At 41.5% G+C, this 21,219-nt stretch overlaps 1 protein-coding gene across 1 annotated transcript in view; it reads right to left on the reverse strand.

The window, feature by feature from the left end:
* BCL3 (BCL3 transcription coactivator) overlaps nt 1–21,219 on the reverse strand; it is a 93,690-nt gene that overhangs the window by 47,077 nt on the left and 25,394 nt on the right. The window contains exon 2 of the mRNA XM_053690868.1: nt 8,812–8,998. Coding sequence (XP_053546843.1) covers nt 8,812–8,998 — 187 coding nt within the window. The remainder of the gene's footprint in view (nt 1–8,811; nt 8,999–21,219) is intronic.

Genomic DNA, 21,219 nt, shown 5'->3' on the forward strand with positions numbered 1-21,219 from the left:
TATTTTAGACACAACCAACGCAGGCCTAGGTGCCTGGCTACTAGAAAAGGATAGGCACACAGCCACAAAAACGTATCCCCTCTTGGCAGATTTCTATTCCACCTGGGACAAGATAATAAACACTACAACGCATATAACAACTAAACATTCCCCACTAACCCCTACTTATCACAATGCTGCACTACCATGGAATTACCCTGATAATAGAGCCACCGCTGACACACCCTTAAATAACTACGTCATCAAATCACTGACAGACGGACACAAGCTCAAGACATTAGCGGACATCCTGAAGGATCATCCTCATTTGGGGATGAGCTGGTACTCACACATGCGGTTAAACCACTACATTGTGACACATAAAAGACCTTGTTTAACCAGAGCGCCCACCACCTTCGAGACCTTGTGCCTGAAGGACTCACCAACTGCTCATGCAATCTCACTACTCTATAAACTGCTACTGTCAGATGACGCCCAGACACCCCCTTCCTACACGAAGATGTGGGAAAAGGAATGGCAAACTGAGATTGACCATGGGGACTGGCAGAACGCCTTTTTAGTGACCAAGTCAGCCTCAATCTCCATGAGAGTGCAGGAATCCAGTTTCAAATGCCTAGCAAGGTGGTACCTCACGCCCAGCAGGCTACAGAAGATTTATAAACAGGCCTCAGGCAAATGCTGGAGGGACTGTGGCGCAGCTGGCACACCAACACACATATGGTGGGAATGCCCCAAGCTAGATGATTATTGGGTTGGCGTCCTTAATCACATGGAACTAGTCCTGGGGAAACCTCTGCAGAACAGCCCAAAAACATTACTATACCTCTCATTGCCCAAATTACCTAGTAAAGCCAGTAGAGCACTACTACTGATTATGCTGAATGGAGCTAAATTGCTGATCCCAAGGCATTGGAAATCCAGCACCACTCCGACACTTAAGGAATGGCAAGAACAAGTAGATACGCTGCTACACCTAGAAAGATATCACCACATCCAGCATGGGACTGTGGACACACACGAGATGATGTTGGAGAACTGGGCGACACACAGACAACGGACAGACAACGGATAGTGTAGGGAAACTTTGACTACTGCACGGACCTCTGATCCATCCACTGACCCCCCCTCCCCCATCCTTCCTCCTTTCCCTCCCTCATACTTACCTATCCCCCCCGCCTAATCTTCATGAGATTTGCACAAACGAACCCCAAACAATCCCCCCCTCCTCTTTCTCCCCCTTTACTCTCTGCTTCTCACTCTCTGGTGATCCTAGATTATGTATATATAACTTAGTAGGATTGGCCGTAAAACACCAGGAAAAGTGCACTGCTGGACTTTTGGACTTTTTAACATACAAGTGCACATTGACCTGTGTTCTGATCTCTTTGGAGCTAAAACTCCACATATTCTATGAGCGGTCAGTAATTTATCATGTCTAGGGGAGCTAGGGGAAGAATGGTTCTCACATGTTATTGTTAGACATCGCAATTCGCAATGTATTGACCGCATAACTATGTTTTCACATGCATCTTTGAAAAATTTGAAAAACTTGTAACCTTTTGAATACCTTTCAATAAAGCTTTTTTGAAAAAAAAAAAAAAAAAAACTGGTAAGACTGACCAACACGTGGCCAAGCATTTCCTTGTGGCCAAACATTCTGCTTCAGAACTCAAATACATGATCATTGACCATGTTCCCCCTCTATCTGGGGGGGGGTGATCGGGGAAAGTTGTTATTGCAGAAGGAAAGCAGATGGATATTTACCTGCAGACCGTAGTGCCTAGGGGACTTAACACCAACATGGACCTACAATGCTTTCTATAAAGTGGATCTATGTGATATATGTATGAGATGGCATAAGATCTTCCTGGTCCGTCAGGGACCCGAGGGGCCCTATTCCCTCTATGATGAATCCTGTTTTTTTAAATGAAGTGCTATGATTTGCAGTATTGTTATTGTATGTCTATTTATGTGACACAAGTTTGCTAATAGTCCATGACCACTTCTACTGAATGTGCTAACCTTTTTATTGTTTGTATTACTTTTATGAGGTTAAATACGGACAAAAGGGTATCTAACTATATACTTATATGATAATCATGGGTGTTTATATCTAATTAGGAGTATATGATCTTGCTCATTAGGGTTGCTATACCTATGTGTTTATATGTCCCAACTTAACACACTTAATGATCTAGTTATGCCCAATAGTGATCAGTACATACACATAAATTATTGGTGACACTGTGTATATAGACTTGTTATCTGAGATTGAGAATTTGGCTTAAACTAGCATTTAACCACATAGACCAGAATTACATTGTTAACTCAGGTGTACAGACAATTACACATATTTTATTTGTGCTACAATAGACTCCATCTGCCTACAATATTCTTCGGTTACTCTTTAAGATTGACGGTTGCTTTACTTATGTACTTATAATGTCGTCCTATTAAGGGTGACTAGTGTTATTTTTGCGTAGGACTAGGATAAGATTCACACACATTATGATGTAGAATAGTGTGCTTATTATCTAGCCTCCAACATGTAATCACATGTATTTCATTTGAATAAGTGCTCTATCACCAAGTGTTAATATACCAATATTGGGAGTATTTACCTATGTTCATTAACAATATTACACGCAGGTTCTCTATATATTATTTGCACAGGTCGTTGGTTTCTATTTGCTTGTTCATCCTATGCACACAGTCTCATGATCTTAAAAAGGAGGACGTACTAGCAGTGTGATTCAGTTCAGTATTGATATGCGCAGGGTTGCTAGGAGTCGCTCAGCTGTTTTGTAACACATCTTACTTTGCTTTTTAGTTTGTCCCTGGTGAGATGCCATTGGCGCATGCGCAGTTGCGCCATTGGAACGCCGGTGTGCATTCTTGTTTTGGATTATTACTGCACGGTGTGGGGTATAAATATGGGGTAAGTCTATAACATGTAACATGTTTTTATGGTCTGAGGAAGGGGTTAAACTCCCCAAAACTTCACTAATAAAGAAAACTATTTCTTCAATACCGGTGAGTGCCTTTCTATTGGATTGACTAATATATATATACACACATACAGTATATCTATTCATATTGATATATAGGTATAGATAGGAATTTCACATGATCAGATATACACTAATAAAGAAAACTATTTATTCAATACCTGTGAGTGCCTTTCGATTGGATTGACTGGATTTGGATGTTTAAGAGCACCCTGGAAGCTGATAACAAATTAACGGCTAGATTTAGAGTTCTGCGGCCAAAGGGGTGCGTTAGCTATGCATGCTTTTTTCCCCCGCACCTTTTAAATACCGCTGGTATTTAGAGTTCACAGAAGGGCTGCGTTAGGCTCCAAAAAAGGAGCGTACAGCATATTTACTGCAACTGCAACTCTCAATACCAGCGGTGCTTACGGACGCGGCCAGCTTAAAAAATGTGCTTGTGCACGATTCCCCCATAGGAAACAATGGGACAGTTTAAGCTGAAAAAAACCCTAACACCTACAAAAAAGCAGCGTTCAGCTCCTAACGCAGCCCATTTGTTTCCTATGGGGAAACACTTCCTATGTCTGCACCTAACACCCTAACATGTACCCGAGTCTAAACACCCCTAACCTTACACTTATTAACCCCTCTTCTGCCGCCGCCGCTATCGCTGACCCCTGCATTTTATTATTAACCCCTAATCTGCCGCTCCGTACACCACCGCAACCTACGTTATCCCTATGTACCCCTAATCTGCTGCCCCTAACACCGCCGACCCCTATATTATATTTATTAACCCCTAATCGGCCCCCCACAACGTTGCCGCCAGCTACCTACAATAATTAACCCCTAATCTGCCGACCGGATCTCGCCGCTACTCTAATAAATGGATTAACCCCTAAAGCTAAGTCTAACCCTAACACTAACATCCCCCTAAGTTAAATATAATTTAAATCTAACAAAATAAATTAACTCTTATTAAATAAATTATTCCTATTTAAAGCTAAATACTTACCTGTAAAATAAATCCTAATATAGCTACAATATAAATTATAATTATATTGTAGCTATTTTAGGATTTATATTTATTTTACAGGCAACTTTGTATTTATTTTAACCAGGTACAATAGCTATTAAATAGTTATTAACTATTTAATAGCTAAAATAGTTAAAATAATTACAAAATTACCTGTAAAATAAATCCTAACCTAAGTTACAATTAAACCTAACACTACACTATCAATAAATTAATTAAATAAAATACCTACAATTATCTACAATTAAACCTAACACTACACTATCAATACATTAATTAAATACAATACCTACAAATAACTACAATTAAATAAACTAACTAAAGTATAAAAAATAAAAAAGAACTAAGTTACAAAAAATAAAAAAATATTTATAAACATTTGAAAAATATTACAACAATTTTAAACTAATTACACCTACTCTAAGCCCCCTAATAAAATAACAAAGACCCCCAAAATAAAAAAAAATGCCCTACCCTATTCTAAATTTAAAAAGTTCAAAGCTCTTTTACCTTACCAGCCCTGAAAAGGGCCATTTGCGGGGCATGCCCCAAATAATTCAGCTCTTTTGCCTGTAAAAAAAACAATACAATACCCCCCCAACATTACAACCCACCACCCACATACCCCTAATCTAACCAAAATCCCCCTTAAATAAACCTAACACTAAGCCCCTGAAGATCTTCCTACTTTATCTTCACCATGCCAGGTTCACCGATCCATCCTCCGAAGTCTTGATCCAAGCCTCCGAAGTCTTCATCCAAGCCCAAGCGGGGGCTGGCGATCCATAATCCGGCTGAAGTCTTCTATCAAGCAGCGGCTGAAGAGGTCCAGAAGAGGCTCCAAAGTCTTCATCCTATCCGGGAAGAAGAGGAGATCCGGACCGGCAACCATCTTGATCCAAGCGGCACCTTCTATCTTCATCCGATGACGAACGGCTCCATCTTGAAGACCTCCAGCGCGGATCCATCCTCTTCTTCCGACATCCAACTGAAGAATGAAGTTTCCTTTAAGGGACGTCATCCAAGATGGCGTCCCTTGAATTCCGATTGGCTGATAGGATTCTATCAGCCAATCGGAATTAAGGTAGGAAAATTCTGATTGGCTGATGGAATCAGCCAATCAGATTCAAGTTCAATCCGATTGGCTGATTGGATCAGCCAATCAGATTGAGCTTGCATTCTATTGGCTGATCGGAACAGCTCCCCCCCCTCTCTCTCTCTCCCCCCCCCTCATCTCTCTCTCCCCCCTCCTCTCTCTCCCCCCTCCTCTCTCTCTCTCCCTCCTCTCTCTCTCCCCCCCCTCTCTCTCTCTCTCTCCCCCCTCTCTCTCTCTCTCCCCCCTCTCTCTCTCTCTCTCTCCCCCCCTCTCTCTCTCTCTCTCTCTCCCTCCTCCCTCCCCCCTCCTCTCTCTTTTCCCCCCTCCTCTCTCTCCCCCCCTCCTCTCTTTCCCCCCCTCCTCTCTCTCCCCCCTACTCTCACTCCCCCCTCTCCTCTCTCTTCCCCCCTCCTCTTTCTCTCCCCCCTCCTCTCTCTCCCCCCCCTCTTCTCTCTCTCCCCCTCCTCTCTCCCCCCCCTCTCTCTCCCCCCTCTCCTCTCTCTCTCCCCTCCTCTCTCTCTCCCCTCTCTCTTTTGTGCTCTCTCTCTCTCCCTCTCTTTTGCTCTCTCTCTCCCCCTCTCTTTTGTGCTCTCACTCTCCCCCTCTCTTTTGCATTCTCCCCCCTCTCTTTTGCTCTCTCTCCCCCTCTCTTTTGTGCTCTCTCTCTACCCCCTCTTTTGCTCTCTCTCCCCTCTCTCTTTTGCTCTCTCTCTCCACCCTCTCTTTTGCTCTCTCTCTCCCCCCTCTCTTTTGCTCTCTCTCTCTCCCCCATCTCTTTTGTGCTTTCTCCCCCCTCTCCTCTCTCTCTCTCCCCTCCTCTCTCTCACCCTCTCTCTCTCCCCTCTCTCTCTCCCCTCCTCTCTCTCTCTCCCCCCTCTCCTCTCTCTCTCCCCCCTCTCCTCTCTCTCTCCCCCCCTCCTCTCTCTCTCCCCCCTCTCCTTTTAATCTCTCCCCCCTCTCTCTCTCTCCCCCCCCTCTCTCTCTCTCCCCCCCTCTCCTCTCTCTCTCCCCTCCTCTCTGTCTCTCTACCCTATCTCGTGACCGCGCCCAGCCATGGCCCCTTCACGCCCGGCCACGCCCCTTTCACGATCATTTTCATCCGGTCACGCCCCCTTCGCACTGGCCATGCCCCCTCATGCCCGTCCATGCCCACTTCTGCCGCAGATGAGCGCTAGGGAGTAGGACTCAAAGGCCAGGTGTGTGTGTCCTTGTGCTGTCTCTACTGCGCATGACAGCTTCGGACAAACACACTTGGCCTTTTATATAATAGGATATATATATATATATATATATATATATATATATATATATATATATAGGTATAGGAATATACTTATAATAAATTTATATATATATAAATTTATATATATATATATATATATATATATATATATGATCATGTAAAATACATATCTATACCTATATATCAATAGGAATATACTTTTATAGAAATATATAGAAATATGTATTTACAATAAAAAGGACATTATCTGTATGTGAAGTACATTAGAATGTTAAATATATACCACACATAGACACACACACACACATATATATATATATACACATACACAAATTTAGACATGTGTATGTTCGTATCTCTATGTTAGAGCCCTTTGCATCAGATCTCATATCTTTGAGCCCTTATAACTCTTTGAATGCAATTTTTAAAAATCATTTTTATCAGACAGTGTTAATATGAGTGTAAATGTACTTTTAAATGTATTTTTGATGTTTTTTGTGCAACTTTTTGGCTTGCGTAACAGTTAACCAGATTTCTGAAGTCACACTAACCTTACAAGAGTTAAATTTAATTGTGCTCAAGTTAATGCGTTTTCTTTAAACTCTTAACACGTACATCATTTTCCTACATGTGCAAGGAGATCCGAAATACCCCTTATTGCTTGTGCACTACAGCTAGCACTCCCCCCATAATCCCATAAGTGTACAATTAACAACTAATAAAATATCAGTTTTGTGGAGTTTACAATTGCTTCAGAGATTTAAGGGCCTTTATATTGACTGATTACTTTTTATTGCATTTAGTGATGCTAATATGTGTGAAATGTATTTATTGTGCTCTACACATATGTGAGTATGTCAGTCTAAGGGATTAGAACAGAGGCATTATGGTTATAGTGGACATCTGTGGTTGCTGGGCTATTGATAAGGCTCATTTTTATTAGTTTAAAAGTACTTTGTATTAAAGGTTTAACTTTAATTGATTAAAGGTAGCTTTGTATCTGTTTGGTGAAGTTGATCCCTAAGGTTATCCAATAAGGCAGCAGGTAATTTCAGTGTGTTTTGCCCATTATAGTTTAATTTTGTTTTTAGTGTCCCTTTAAAGGGACAGTCTAGGCCAAAATAAACTTTCATGATTCAGATAGAGCATGTAATTTTAAACAATTTTCCAATTTACTTTTATCACCAATTTTGCTTTGTTCTCTTGGTATTCTTAGTTGAAAGCTTAACCTAGGAGGTTCATATGCTAATTTCTTAGACCTTGAAGCCCACCTCTTTCAGATTGCATTTTAACAGTTTTTCACCACTAGAGGATGTTAGTTCAAGTATTTCATATAGATAACACTGTGCTCGTGCACGAGAAGTTATCTGGGAGCAGGCACTGATTGGCTAGACTGCAAGTCTGTCAAAAGAACTGAAAAAGGGACAGTTTGCAGAGGCTTAGATACAAGATAATCACAGAGGTTAACAGTATATTATTATAAATGTGTTAGTTATGCAAAACTGGGAAATGGGTAATAAAGGGATTATCTATCTTTTAAAACAATAAAAATTCTGGTGTAGACTGTCCCTTTAAGTATAGAGCCATTTTTTCACTGAAACAATAATAAAAAAGTACTGCCTATAAACAATAAAAATGCATGATTGTGATCATGTGGACATGGAAAATGGCTTAACTGAGGCTGTTGACATGTTAATAAAATGAAATGATAGATTGTGATCAACTCTATAGTTAGCTAGGGTCACAAATTAGTGCATGACATTTTTGCTTCAGAGTCTCCCTTTTTAAGGACCATTATAGTCATAAAATTACTTGCTCTAAATAACATTATATCAACCATATCACACAGTAGAAATTTTACTTAGGACTCACAGCTCTACTGGAAAATACTGCAGATCTAATCTGCATCACTAGTCACACGACTCAGATATAGAACAAGTGCTGCTGATTGGATCAATGGTGTTTTCTACCTGGAACCAACAGTGCTCTGCAAGACCAGAAAGGTAGTTTTACTGTTTTTGATGTGGTAAAACACACAGCAGTGTAGGGTCAAAAGTCTTAAAATTACTTGCTCTAATGGATTAGAACACGTCATTTTTTTTTACTATAATGGCACTTTAAGGACCGCAAATAGCTAAAGCTCTAGTTGATACAATAAGATACAATAAAACAGATACAAGGTATGAGAAGTACAAACACATTTTATGAGCCAGTATTATAAAGAGCATATGGAATTGTAGCTCAGTGATACAAATGACTTTAGGATAATTTATAACAGATCACATGTAGTAGACATAGGAGTGCAAGTAAAAGACTGAAGTTATACGGAGCTACAGAGAATTGTATAGTAAAGGATTTAGTGACCTGGGATAGGAGTGGTTGGAGAAACAGAGAATGTAATAAACGGAAGATGAAATAATGAGTAGCAGGGAAGCTGGCCCCTTACGTGTCTCCATCTTCATCTGACTGTGTAGCAGCAATAATGTCAGCTTGCAGCTGGGAGTCGTGTTGTAGCAATGCTGCATGTTGCTGAGGCAAGAATCCCGTAAAGGATCCATTTAGCGTGTTATGAACGGGAGCTGGATACAGAGGTAACGTTGGTAACGCTGGGGACAAATAGGCTGCAGAAGCCCCTGAAATAAAAAATAAATATAAATATGAATGTTTCTAAACAAGTATGGAGCCTAACAGTAGATATAAAGAAGCCAATTTATTAAGGGACGAATGGCCCCTAATGCCCCTGTTAGACTCTTAAGACTGCTGCTCTTTAACTGCCCCCTCTGAGGCTGTGGACATCAATCCGCCTGATCTCATACGATCAGGTTGATTAAAACCCCCTGCTAGCGGCTGACTGGCCGCGAATCTGCAGGGGGCGGCATTGCACAAGCAGTTAATCAGAACTGCTTATGCAATGCTAAATGATGACAGTATATGCTGTCGGCATTCAGCGATGTCTGTCGGACATGATCCGCTGAGCGAATCATGTCGGACAGACATCAAGGCCTATGTATCATAGGTCTTGCGGACCTCATCCGACAGTGCGGATCAGGTCCGCAAGACCTCTCTGAATGCGGAGAGCAATACGCTCTCCGTATTCGGCATTGCAACAGCAGCTGGCGGCCGATTGGCTGCGAGTCTGCAGGGGGTGTCAATCAACCCGATCGTACTCGATCGGGTTGAATTCCGGCGATTCCTGTGCTCCTCATCAGAGCAGGCAGACAGGGTTATGGAGCAGCGGTCTTTAGACCGCTGCTACAAAACTGCTGTTTCTGGCGAGTCTGCAGGCTCACCAGAAACACGGGGCATCAAGCTCCATTCGGAGCTTGATAGATAGGCCCCATTTGATAAATTGGCCCCAAACTATTTAATCTTCCTAACCTGGATGATCTTGATTATTTAATTAAAAAGTGCCAGTTTTTTCTGCAGCTCTAGGGGATAATATGCATTATTTATGTTTTTGTGTGAATAAGCCCAGTAACTATTCCATGCTTGTTACATATACTGGGATAACTTTCTGTGTATCTACTACACTTGATTTCTGTTGATTACTTGTTGCTGTACAGAAACTGAAATAAACACTTTTACAAATCAGTAACTGGAAGCCATAATGTTGATCTTAAATTCCATTTGTACACTTTGTGGACTGTTAGCTTTATTAAAAACCTCCATAAACTTTAACCCCTTAAGGACAGAAGCAATTGTCCAAGTTCTGAATGTAAACAAAACCTAGAATATGAGCTATGTTTGTTCAACCATAATTTACCTCATTTAAGTGTACCCACTTTTATTATAAATTGTTTTTAGATAAAAAATAGGGCTTTCTTTTTACATCAAATATTTATATACTAGTACTAAAGCCCGTGTACACGGGCCATTTTTTGCAGTACAGCGGTCCCACCTCTTGCTATCTCCCCCCTCTCTTTTGCTTTCTCTCCCCCTTCTCTTTTGCACTCTCTCCCCCTCTCCTTTGCACTATATCTCCCCTCTTTTGCTCTCTCTCTCCCCTCTTTGGCTCTCTCCCCCCCTTTCTTTTGCTCTCTCTGCCCCCTCTTTTGTTCTCTCCCCCCCTCTTTGGCTCTCTGCCCCCCTCTTCTGCTCTCTCTCCTTCCTCTTTGGCTCTCTCTCCCCCCTCTTTTGCTCTCTCTCCCCTTTGGCTCTCTCCCCTCTTTTGTTCTCTCTCCTCTTTAGCTCTCTTTCCTCTTTTGCTCTCTCCTCTTTGGCTCGCTTTCCTCTTTTGCTCTCTCTCTTCCCCCTCTTTTGCTCTCCCCCCTCTATTTTGCTCTCTCCCTCCCTCTTTGGCCCTTCTCCCCCCCTCTCTTGCTCCCTCTCTGGCTCTGTCTTTTAAACCCTTTGCCTCTCTGGACACGCCCCCATCACGGCACCCCGCCCGGCCACTCCCAATCGCGACAACACCAGCCCGGCCACGTCCCTCGCCCTGCCCTGCCACGCCCCATCACAGCGACACCTGCCCGGCCACGCCCCCTGTTGCACCCGGCCACGTCCCCATCGTGACGCTCCCGTCGGTCACTCCCCCTGACACTCTGCTTCAGCCTTGCTCTGTGCTGAGTGCTGAGTGTCAGGATCCAAACGGCCAGGTATGTTTGTCACGTGCAGTCTCTACTGCACATGACTGCATCTGACAAACATACTTCGCCATTTATTATATAGGATGAACTATAATTTAATATGAATAAAATCTAAGTAAGCAAACACACACATATTTTATTGTGAATATCAGTAAACCACTCACAAGCAAAACAACTTTTTTTTCACATAAACACTGCACTCTCACTGTTTATATCATCCTCCTTATATGTTTTATACACCCATATTTGTGTTCAGTGAAGTCCCACAAGTGAAACAACACCCCACATGTACAGGTTCATTGAGGTTTCTAATGTTAAAGGGACAAATATGGGGCCTGTCCATGTCAGTCTTCATACATGGAAATTTGAGACATTGATTTTCTGGACCTCTGTCACATTTGAATCAGTATGGCAGCCTAGGAAAGAACATTTTTCCATGATGGCATTTCATTTTCGAAAATAGATAACCCACTGTATTATACATGAGGGTATTTTGAGGTTTTTTTTGTTTAGCCACTTTATCATGACCTTAGAGTTGCGGGGCTTAATGTAAACAGGGACAAGCCAAGCTCAGGGGATACAGAAAATCAGAATAATTAGCCAATAAGTCATTACAGGCAGCTGACAAATAGTAACCAGAACAGAATAACCATCAATAAAACACATACAAAGCCATTTGAATCAATAGTTTATCTCTGTATGAATGCCTGTAATACATAGGTCAGGTAGAGATAGGCAGGAAGGGCAATAATAGCTAGACTCCCTCTTAACTTTTTTTTTTTGTAACAGACTCTGCGGGTTACTTTTTGCGGTGGGTGGGGGGGTATCCAACAAGGAAAGTGCTAGCTGCAAAGTTTCTGGACATTCTCTGGTTCCAAATGTGGGAGGATTAGGGGGCTGGTTAAACAAAATTGCTGATAAAAGCTTTAGCGTAAATTACAGGAAATCACATTTCTTCCCTATGCCTGCTTTTTTGTATAGCACATATGAATTATAGACTGTTATCTGTGTTAAGTATATGGCTAATCTTTTGTACCAGGCTTTGGTCTTGTTCTGAGCCAGATGTGGTTGTATGCACTGATCAGCTAAATCTACTCCCCCCCATATATTTGTTGTACTCAACAATGCACTTTGGTTTTTGAATTTATACACCCTTTTCACTGACAGACACTGGCACTTAATCATGTCAGCTTCTGGGAGCTACCAGTGAGATTTGTGCACTGTGTCAAAAAAAAAAAAACTAAAAACTTTTTAAAACAAATCAATTCTGCTATTATAGTTGTCAACCCAGAGATGGTAGCGTTTGTTCAGCAAGGGTAGGAAGAAATTCTACACAATCTTGCCATTTGTGCCCATGGAATCTATGTAACTAGGGTGGCTATCTTTCCTTCATAAATACAAAATGCCCAGTTATAACTTGTAGTGCATTTGCATAATTGATAACATTTTATTCCATAGCTTGAATGCTTAGATGGAATACAAGTATAATATAGTCTTCCTTAAAATTATATCATAGAATCATCTACACGGATGTTTTGGTCAGGGGTGTAATTTTCGGAAAGCTTTTCAGACAGGTGTTTTATCAGGGGTCATATCTTGTATAGCCTGTCATGCAAGGGGTAATTTCTAGGGTGCACTGGGCATTATCATCAAAATGATGAAAAAGCAGCAGTTATTCACATATATCCCTCTCCATAATCCCTGGAAAAAAGGGGGTAGGCAGGATGGGGTGTTGGTGCCAGTACGAACCTATGCTGGGTTTTTTCCCTATACCAATTAACAAGGTCAGTGCCCAAAGCCTTTTAATTTCTGTTAGGTCAGTGGGGTGCCAAGTGTTTTTCATAACATGGTGTGAACTTTGATTAGTCGACAGATACTGGGTAGCATATAAATTTGTTTGAGTAGCTATATTCTCAAACATGTTATCAGTTAGAAACAGGTTTCAATAATTTGTTGGCTCACAAACTAAAATTCTGGGTGAGATGCCAGGAGTTGCTGTAATTTGGGGTATTTTAGGGGGTGGTTACATTTAGGGGGTTTTGTCTGAGATTGTTGGATGTTCTGAACGCATGGTGGTAGGGTGGGAGCACCATCACTAGAAGCCTCACTTAGGGGCTCTATTTCAGATGCAGCAAAGAAGTTACTCTCTAAATCATGTGCGGAACGGAGTTAGGCCTCTATGTATGAAGCCGTCTACTTTCCTGCATTCGCCGGCCCAATATGCTCGCCTAAGCTCGCCTACCATCGCCGCCGCAGACCTGAATATGTTCCCCAAAGTTATCAAAAAAGCTGTCAAGAAGCCGCGCACCAAGTACGGAGCGATGAGCAGCGGACTGTTGTTAACTGAGAGTCATCGATCTCGCTGCTCATCGGCTTCTTTGCAGCTTTTTTGATAGCCTGTCACTAAGCACTCACACTAAACTACACTGTTTTACCCCCTAAACCGCCGCTCCTGGAGCCCCCCACAACTAAATAAAGTTATTACCCCCTAAACCGCTGCTCCTGGACCCGCCGCAACTATAATAAATGTATTAACCCCTAAACCGCCGCTCCCGGACCCCGCCGCCACCTACATTATACCTATTAACCCCTATCCTGCAGCCCACTACACCGCCGCAACCTAAATTAAACTCATTAACCCCTAAACCGCCGCTCCCGGACCCCGCCGCAACTAAATTAAATGTTTAACCCCTAAACCGCCGCTCCCGGACCCCGCTGCCACCTATATTAAAGTTATTAACCCCTATCCTGCCCCCCCCCATACCGCTGCAACCTATATTAAAATTATTAACCCATAAACCTAAGTCTAACACTAACCCTAACCCCCCCTAACTTAAATATTCATTTAATAAATCTAAATAATATTACTCGTATTAACTAAATTATTCCTATTTAAAACTAAATACTTACCTGTAAAATAAACCCTAAGCTAGCTACAATATAACTAATAATTATATTGTAGCTATTTTAGAATTTATTTTTATTTTACAGGCAACTTTGTATTTATTTTAACTAGGTACAATAGTTATTAAATAGTTATTAACTATTTAATAACTACTTAGCTAAAATAAGTACAAAATTACCTGTAAAATAAATCCTAATCTAAGTTACAATTAAACCTAACACTACACTATCATTAAATAAATTACCTACAATTAAATAAAATAAAATAAAATAAACTATAGTACAACCCCCCCCCCCACTAAATTACATAAAATAAAAAAGAATTACAAGAAGTTTAAACTAATTACACCTAATCTAAGCCCCCTAATAAAATAATAAAGCCCCCCAAAATAAAAAAATACCCTACCCTCTTCTAAATTACCAAGTAACCAGCTCTTTTACCAGCCCTTAAAAGGGCTTTTTGCGGGGCATTGCCCCAAAGTAATCAGCTCTTTTACCTGTGAAAAAAAAAAATACAACCCCCCAACATTAAAACCCACCACCCACATACCCCTACTCTAACCCACCCAAACCCCCCTTAAAAAAACCTAACGCTAACCCCCTGAAGATCATTCTACCTTGAGCCGTCTTCACCCAACCAGGCCGAAATCTTCATCCAAGGTGCGCAGAGGAGGTCCTTCATCCGTTAGACGTCTTCATCCAGGCGGCGTCTTCAGTCTTCATCCATCCAGAGCGGAGCCATCTTCAAAGGAGCCGACGCGGAGCCATCCTCTTCAACCAACGACTGAACAACGAATGAAGGTTCCTTTAAGGGACGTCATCCAAGATGGCGTCCCTCGAATTCCGATTGGCTGCTAGGATTCTATCAGCCAATCGGAATTAAGGTAGCAAAAATCTGATTGGCTGATTCAATCAGCCAATCAGATTGAAGTTCAATCCAATTGGCTGAACCAATCAGCCAATCTGATTGAGCTCACATTCTATTGGCTGTTCCGATCAGCCAATAGAATGCAAGCTTAATCCGATTGGCTGATTGGATCAGTCAATCAGATTTTTGCTACCTTAATTCCGTTTGGCTGATAGAATCCTATCAGCCAATCGGAATTTGAGGGACGCCATCTTGGATGACGTCCCTTAAAGGAACCTTCATTCGTCATTCAGTCGTCGGTTGAAGAGGATGGCTCCACGCCGGCTCCTTTGAAGATGGCTCCACTCCGCTCCAGATGGATTAAGATTGAAGACGCCGCCTGGATGAAGACTTCTACCGGATGAAGGACCTCCTCTGCGCACCTTGGATGAAGATTTCGGCCCGGTTGGGTGAAGACGACTCAAGGTAGGATGATCTTCAGGGGGTTAGCGTTAGGTTTATTTTAAGGGGGGTTTGGGTGGGTTAGAGTAGGGGTATGTGGGTGGTGGGTTTTAATGTTGGGGGGGTTGTATTTTTTTTACAGGTAAAAGAGCTGATTACTTTGGGGCAATGCCCCTCAAAAAGCCCTTTTAAGGGCTGGTAAAAGAGCTGGTTACTTGGTAATTTAGAATAGGGTAGGGCATTTTTTTATTTTGGGGGGCTTTATTATTTTATTAGGGGGCTTAGATCAGGTGTAATTCGTTTAATTTTCTTGTAATTCTTTTTTATTTTCTGTAATTTAGTGTTTGTTTTTTTGTAGTATAGTTTATTTTATTTTATTTTATTTAATTGTAGGTAATTTATTTAATTTATTTAATGATAGTGTAGTGTTAGGTTTATTTGTAACTTAGGTTAGGATTTATTTTTCAGGTAATTTTGTACTTATTTTAGCTAGGTAGTTATTAAATAGTTAATAACTTTTTAATAACTATTGTACCTAGTTAAAATAAATACAAAGTTGCCTGTAAAATAAAAATAAATCCTAAAATAGCTACAATTTAATTATTAGTTATATTGTAGCTAGCTTAGGGTTTATTTTACAGGTAAGTATTTAGATTTAAATAGGAATAATTTAGTTAATACGAGTAATATTATTTAGATTTATTAAATGAATATTTAAGTTAGGGGAGGTTAGGGTTAGTGTTAGACTTAGGTTTATGGGTTAATAATTTTAATATAGGTGGCGGCGGTATAGGGGGGCAGGATAGGGGTTAATAACTTTAATATAGGTGGCGGCGGGGTCCGGGAGCGGTGGTTTAGGGGTTAAACAATTTATTTAGTTGCAGCGGGGTCCGGGATCTGCAGTATAGGGGTTAATAAGTTTATGTAGGTGGCGGCGATATAGGGGGCGGCAGATTAGGGGTTAATATGTATAATGTAGGTGGCGGCGGGGTCAGGGAGTGGTGGTTTAGGGGTTAACATGTTTAATATAGTTGTGGCGGGGTCCGGGAGCGGCGGTTTTAGGGGGTAATAAATTTATTTAGTTGTGGCGATGTAAGGGGGGGCAGATTAGGGGTGTTTAGACTCGGGGTACATGTTAGGGTGTTAGGTGCAGACATCTCTTATAGGAATCAATGGGATATCGGGCAGCAGCGAACATGAGCTTTCGCTATGGTCAGACTCCCATTGATTCCTATAGGATTCGCCGCCTCCAGGGCGGCGGATTGAAATACAGATACGCTGGGCCGGAATAGTGCCGAGCGTACCTGGTAGTAGTTTGATAACTACCAAAAGTAGTCACATTGTGCCGAACTTGCGTTCGGAACATCTGTAGTGACGTAACCATCGATCTGTGTCGGACTGAGTCCGGCGGATCGTAGGTTACATTACTATATTCTACTTTTGCCGGGCAGTAGTGGTTGATAACTAAGGCGAATCAGCCTCGCCACAAATACGCTGCGGAATTCCAGCGTATTTGCGGTTGACGGCTTGATAACTGGAGGCCTAAGAAGCATATGTATCAAGCTCCGTATGGAGCTTGATGCCCCGTGTTTCTGGCGAGCCTGCAGGCTCACCAGAAACAGCAGTTATGAAGCAGCAGTCACAAAGACCACTGCTCCATAACCTGTCCGCCTGCTCTGAGCAGGCGGACAGACATTGCCGCAAATCAACCCGATCTAGTACGATCGGGTTGATTGACACCCCCCTGCTGGCGGCCGATTGGCCGCGAGTCAGCAGGGGGCGGCGTTGCACCAGCAGATCTTGTGAGATGCTGGTGCAATGCTGAATACGGCGAGCGTATTACTCGCCGTATTCAGCGAAGTCTGGCAGACTTGATCCGCACTGTCGGATCAGGTTCGCCAGACTTTGATAACTAGAGGCCTAAGCCTCTTCTGTGCAATAGTAACATGCCATGATGCAAAAAGCAACTTTTTTTATCATTTTCTTAAATTGTTTACTCCTACCTTACACTAACTCCCTCAACCCACCCACCAATTCCCACTTCCACCCCCAATTCCCACTTCCACCCAACAAAATGACCCCTATACACCACCCAAAAAACGTAAAACAGTATTGATCATAGTATAAAAAGTTGCAGTCAGATCTATTCAGCACTGAAAGTGTTAATTCATTTTTTTAGTACACTAACAGATCAGGTTGATCAGACAGAATGCTCTGAACACAGACAAAGTGTGATGACCAGAAACCAAAGGAAAGGGTTAAAAAACTAAAATTTGATAAAAAGGACAAAAAGGATCAAATAATTTTAATAAAAAAAAAAATGTATATAACTTTTTGTAGCAGTGATCTCTCTGCCTCTTCCGCCTCAAATCCCACTAAGGAAAGAGAGAGACAGAGGGAGTGCAGTCATTGGCTGTCACATTGTATCAGTGACTGGTTGTCATTGCATTCCAACTGACTGATTGGCTCCCAGGAGACTGACTGAGTTGACAGGCAAGTCCCAGCTTCGTATCCTGCTTAGAAGGAGAGCGGGGGGCCATAGAAGTTAGGATGTGCCCTGCTATCTTAACGTCCTTAAAGCCCAGTGTTTTCAGGACAGCATGGAATGTTCTAACATCCTTAAATGGTTAATAATAATTGTCGTAACTAATACTTTATAATGTTTACAAATTTAATGTAAAATATCCCTTTACTTTGTTTAGCAGTTAAAATTCTCTAGAAATCTGTGTTTACATTTTTTTTTTTAATTAACCTCGTCTGCCAAATAGAGAGATGCAATGCTAGAGCACTTGCTGTCAATAAAACTTGATTTCACAATAAAGGGCTAGAGTATGAGTCCCAATCTAACTGTAGCGAGCGAGCGATAAGGGGTTTTTATTGGCTCTTTGGTCCCATTAGAAGTAGCGCGTGTTTTGTGAGTTGAAAGTAAACGTGTTCACTTGAGTGCATTTCAATTTAAGGTGTGCCGGGATAGTGCAAAATCTGAGCTCTTATTAACTGTTACGCAACACAAATAAGTTGCACAAAACACATCAAAAATACATTTAAAAGTTACACATAATAACACTTTCAAATCAAAATATTTTTTACAAAAAATGCATAAAAAAGTTATAAGGAATGAAAGATATGAGGTCTCAAATGTTAGGGAAAAAAAAGGCAGGCAAAGGGCTTTAACATAGAGATACATACATACACATGTCTAAATATGTATCTATGGGGTCAATTTATCAAGCTCCGTATCAAGCCCTTGTTTCTGGTGACCCTTCAGGCTCGCCGAAAACAGAAGTTATGAAGCAGTGGTCTAAAGACCACTGCTCCATAACTTGCCCGCCTGCTCTGAGGCCGCGAACAGAAATCAATCCGATCGAATACGATCTGGTTGATTGACAGCCCTGCTAGCGGCCGATATGCCTCAAACCTGTAGGGGGCGGCATTGCACCAGGAGTTTACAAGAACTGCTGGTGCAATGATAAATGCCGACAGCTTATGCTGTTGGTATTTATCGATGTGAGGCGGACCTGTACGCTACATCATATCATGCCCACTCCAACATTAATAAATATACCCCTTTATGTTTATATGTATGTACATATGTATTTATGTGTTTATATGTGTTTTCATGTATTTAGAGATATATATACATATATAAACCCTTAAAACCTATGTTATCTGTATAGACATATATATATATATATATATATATATATATATATATATATAGTTTTACAAATATATATATATATATATAGTACATTGGAGCCCTTTGCAGTCAATTATCTGCATACATGAAATATCATATTTATGCAATATTAATATTTAAAGGGACTGGAAACCCAAAATTTTTCTTTCATGATTCAGATAAAGAATACAATTTTAAAAAAAGGTTTATAATTTACTTCTATTATTGAATTTGTGTTGTTCTCATGTTATTCTTCATTGAAGAGATATCTAGATAGGTAGCGTACACATGTCTGGAGCACTACATACCAGAAAATAGGGCTACCATCTAGTGCTCTTGCTATTGTACAACACTGTTGCAATATAGTGTTGCAGACACGTACACACTCCTGAACCTTCCTGCTTTTCAACAAAGGAAAACAAGAAAAAGAAGACAATTTGCTAATAAAAGTGAAGTGGAAAGTTGTTTAAAATTGTATGTTCTAGGGGGGCGGAGCCGGCCGAGAAAGAACATGGTCGCACAAAGCTAAAGCTCCGATCATATCCACTTGATGTATCATATAAAGAAGGGTCAAATGCTCTTTATTTGGGTATTGAAAGGTGCCCAATAAAATCTGAACAGGGGAACAAGGTTCCGGTACCAAAACCTGAGCGGCAAACAGCGGGGAAGGCAAGAACACAAGCACCATCATCGGAGGCCGCAATGAAGCGCCAACTCGGCATGTAACATCCCGCGACCAGAATACTGCAGCGGCGGATAAACCTGAGAGTGTGGAAGCCATAACTTGAAAAACGCTTACAGGACAAAAGGCCTTTGGATAACACAAGCCGGAGAGCGGTAACGACTCAAGCTGAAAGTAAGTCAGACCTCGATAACTTTTACTGGGGCCACTATCTAAAAGCAATACCCTTACAGTTTCAATCGCAAGACTACTGCGACACAATACAGCTTTATACACAGGATATAAGGACACTCTGATCTGAATAACGCGCTCTCACAGAGTTACACTTATTTTTTTCTTGTTATTGCACAAGCACAGAGTCCCATAATAATAAAGACACCCGGGGTAAGGAGGAGACAAAATTCAAATTCAAAGTTTAATATACAAAGACCCCGCATTGTTTTAAACATACTTAAGTGCTTCACATACCCAGATCAATATGGCGGCCAGAAAACCGAGGTCAGACAAGACACAGAAGAATACAACCCCCAGTGGAGGGAAACTAAAATCCTTTTTCAAACCATTTGACAGTGTAAACGCATTATCGTTAGAGACTGCACAAATGGACATGTCAGATCTCACAGAACACACAGATGATTCTGCTCCCATAACAAGGGCAGACCTGAATCTACTCCTCACTAAAAATGACCTCAGCACATTCATGGTACAAGTCAGCACAGCAATAAAAGATGGTCTGGCCGAAGTTAAAAGGGATGTTAACGCTCTGGGCCACAGAGTACTCCATCTTGAAGAGCAAGCAGAGGAAAATACAAAGACCACTGATGATATGACCATCGCATTACAACAGCAAAACACCACAATCCTACAATTGCAATCGCAAGTTGAAGACCTCGACAATAGAGGAAGACGCCACAATTTGAGAATTAGAGGGGTACCGGAGGAAATTCTACCACCACAAATCCCCTCATACCTACAAAATTTATTTAAATTTCTGTTGGGACTTAACAAAGATGACACAATAATTCTAGACAGAGCACACCGAGCCCTCAGGGCAAAACCCCCACCAACTGGGCCACCCAGAGACATAATACTATGCTGCCATAAATTTGCAGACAAGGAGAACATACTGTTGGCGGCAAGGAAAAAATCCCCAATCAGATTTGGAGAAGATTCCATCCAGATTTTCGCTGATCTTAGTCCCCTAACATTAGCAAAACGAAAGGAGGCCAGGTACCTTACACTACACCTGGCTGAATTAAATATACCCTACAGATGGGGTTTTCCATTTGCTATCAGAGTCATCAAGAACAATAAAACCTATATCTACAAAGACCCAGAAGATCTAGAGACATTTTGTCAACAGCTGGACATCCCTCAACCCTCTTTGCCTTCTATTAAAGACCTTATATCGGATAAACCAGCCCACAGAAAATCCAACACACAGGACCAAAGATCTGACTGGATGACAGTACCGAACAAGAGAAGAAACACCACTATTGCTCCACAAGCCCAGACAGAAATGGACGGTGAATCATCATGAAAGAGACACTTTGCTTTTCTTTGCCTCTGGGTGGGATACCTCCCCGCCATACTCTTGCTCAGTTATTGATAAGTATTTGGTTATATTGACACTGTATGCAGACTTGCACTAAAATGCCGGAAGGCATTGGGAGACTCTCCCCCTCATTACACCT

This window comes from Bombina bombina, chromosome 8, assembly GCF_027579735.1.
Source record: "Bombina bombina isolate aBomBom1 chromosome 8, aBomBom1.pri, whole genome shotgun sequence".
NCBI classification, from domain to species: domain Eukaryota; kingdom Metazoa; phylum Chordata; class Amphibia; order Anura; family Bombinatoridae; genus Bombina; species Bombina bombina.